The 2,571-nt window shown below is 42.0% G+C and overlaps 1 protein-coding gene across 1 annotated transcript in view; it reads right to left on the minus strand.

The window, feature by feature from the left end:
* Nucleotides 1-2,571, minus strand: part of STOX1 (storkhead box 1) — a 46,325-nt gene that overhangs the window by 5,891 nt on the left and 37,863 nt on the right. The window contains exon 2 of the mRNA XM_019507735.1: nt 1,718-1,870. Within this exon, the coding sequence (XP_019363280.1) occupies nt 1,718-1,870 (153 nt within the window). The remainder of the gene's footprint in view (nt 1-1,717; nt 1,871-2,571) is intronic.

Here is a 2,571-nt window from a genome sequence, read left to right on the forward strand (position 1 = left end):
CTACTCAAGTCCCTTCCGACCCTAGAAACTATGAAACTACTGTGAAACTATGCCTCCTGAAAACAGAAGCACACAGGACAGCAGCATTTATCTCCAGGCAGAGGTATTTAGCTCCCAACAGCTCCTGAAAAGAGGCACATGGGACAGTTCCATCTGCCCTGTATGCCTCTGTTTCTGGGACATAGTGAGGAGGGATTGTGCAGCAAGAGTGCGTACTCCTGCCACAGCCACTTCCTGACCTGGCTCTGGGGACAGCAAGTGAAATAGTTCCATCCAGGGTAGTAATGGGCTGAATATAATTATCTATTCAATTAATAACATTCTAATTAGTAATGTAATCATAACATTTATAATATATTTATACTCTTTTTTTTATATAGCGTGCCACTGAATTTTGAAAAGTTTTGGGAGGGTGCCTTGTGTCTATCGAGGTGGACAGCCACTGATTTAGAGTGCCATTTCCATCTGAGCTAAGGTTCTACTGGAGTTCTCATGATGCATTTTAAGATTATGCCAGATTCCTAGGTGTACTCTAGCACAATTTGTGGCATCAACCTTTCATTTTTTTTATTACCAGAAACAAGAAGAAGATCTGCTTAACAGACTGTTTCTGTGTTCTGGCATAGCAGGGGGTAGAGGAGCAGTTAGGATCAAAAGCAAAAACCAAGCAACTTTCCACTCTGGAATCCTAGAATAGAACTTTAGAGATCTTTCTCTCAATGAAATGTTCATACCCATGGGATTTCAGAGGAAATTGGTATACCCCCATCAGAAGTGCAACATTGAAGTGCAAAGAGCAAAATGATTTAGAATGAGTAGTTTCGGAATCTCCTTTTAAGGAAGAACATTTTGGCCATTAAACCTGGATTTCAACCCATTCTTATCTGTGACTGAAGACCATGAATGCAGATTCTTCACCATACCATGCCCATAGTAGGTCAAATATCATGTTTTGGTCTTTCAGAGGGGATGACTGTAAGCATTTCACTCTGCAATTAGGACCCCAACATATTTATACACTTCTATATTTTGGCTTCTCTGAATACTTCATTCAGTTTCTAACTGTTCTCTTTCACCATAGTGGAGGAGTTTTATATATTCCGGGCAATTTGCTAAAAGAAATGCGTATTTTCTCTATTCTGCCCACCCCCACCATAGTGTTTTACACTATACGTTTGCAAGTTGATTTGTGAGACTTCGTAGGAGAGATTCTAAAACAGGCAGTGTTTCTCAACCCATGTATGCATACCGCTGGGCATACACAAGACACAGGCAGGGGGTACATGGTGCCGTGTTTTGAGTTTGGCCCGTCATTCCCACCCCCCCAACTGCCTGGTGGGTTGGAGGCATCTTTGCCTGTTCAGGCTGGAAGTTCCAGCCACCGCCCCCTCCTGCCACATCCAGTGCACCGGGACTTTCACTTCCCGACATCAGTGTGCCAGGGGACAGGGAGCGGGGCCCCGCGCAGGCTGTTTTGCCCTGGACCATGGTCCACAAGGAAAAAGTGGGACTCAGCTTGCGGCAGCAAAACCAGAAGTGCCAGAGTGGGACTTCCGGTTTCACTTCCACCATGTCCATCATGCAAGGTACCAAAGGTTGAGAACCACTGTTCCATATCACCAGCTTTGGGGCCATTGTTCTGAATGCGCACATGCGCTGTCATCAAGCCATGAATTAAAGTATTAGCTTCTATAAAGAAACATTGGCAGTAGATTACCTGGATAACTTTTCACCAGTTGATCCATTAAGGTTTCCTGTGTAACAGCAATATGAGCTTCATTCATATCAGATATGACACAGCAAAGAATTTCTGCCAAAGGAACAAACTGGGATTGGGAAATGGGATTCATGTGAACTGGAGATACATCCCCTAAAATGTAAAAAGAGAAAGAAGAGATAAGTTGTTTGCTTGGGGTGTTGACTTGTTTTTTATTGTATGTACTGTAGGCACTTAAACATGAACTTGTGACAACACTTCCTTCCCTGTTAGCACAACACTGCATGCTCTACTCAGAAGCAAAGCTATTGGTAATTGGTCCATGTGTAGCTTCTGGTTTGACTGTGCCCTTGGTGGCCAGGCACAGCTGTACCACCCACACTTTCCAGCCCATTCCTCTTCCCACTCCTTTTCAGTGGATCATTGCACTCCAAGCCAGTTGTTTACTGTTTCTGTTTTATTTCCCTCTGTATTTTTAGAATAGGATATTATTACTTAGTTTCCTGACCGGGAGACAGAGGGCCAGGAGACAGGAACCCAGAGACTAGAATTCTGCAACGTATTTATTAAATCAATGTGAACAGGAAAAATAAGACACACCAGAATACTTTTTTTCTGTGTAAGTTGTACAATTCATAAGTAGCAAGTGTTTACCAATTTGGACAACATCTTGCAAGTCATTACACTTGGGAAGCAGTGTGACCTAATCAGTCATGGGAATTAACTAGTTAAAAAGTTAAAGAAATGGTTAACTTTTAACTATAGTTAAAAAAAAAAAAGATTAACTTTTTTTTTTAAAGTGTAAGTTAAAAAGTTAAACATTGAAATCCAGCTTTCCCAGAGTTTTGAGATAC

This window comes from Gavialis gangeticus, unplaced genomic scaffold, assembly GCF_001723915.1.
Source record: "Gavialis gangeticus isolate Ggan-Ray unplaced genomic scaffold, GavGan_comp1, whole genome shotgun sequence".
Classification (NCBI taxonomy): domain Eukaryota; kingdom Metazoa; phylum Chordata; order Crocodylia; family Gavialidae; genus Gavialis; species Gavialis gangeticus.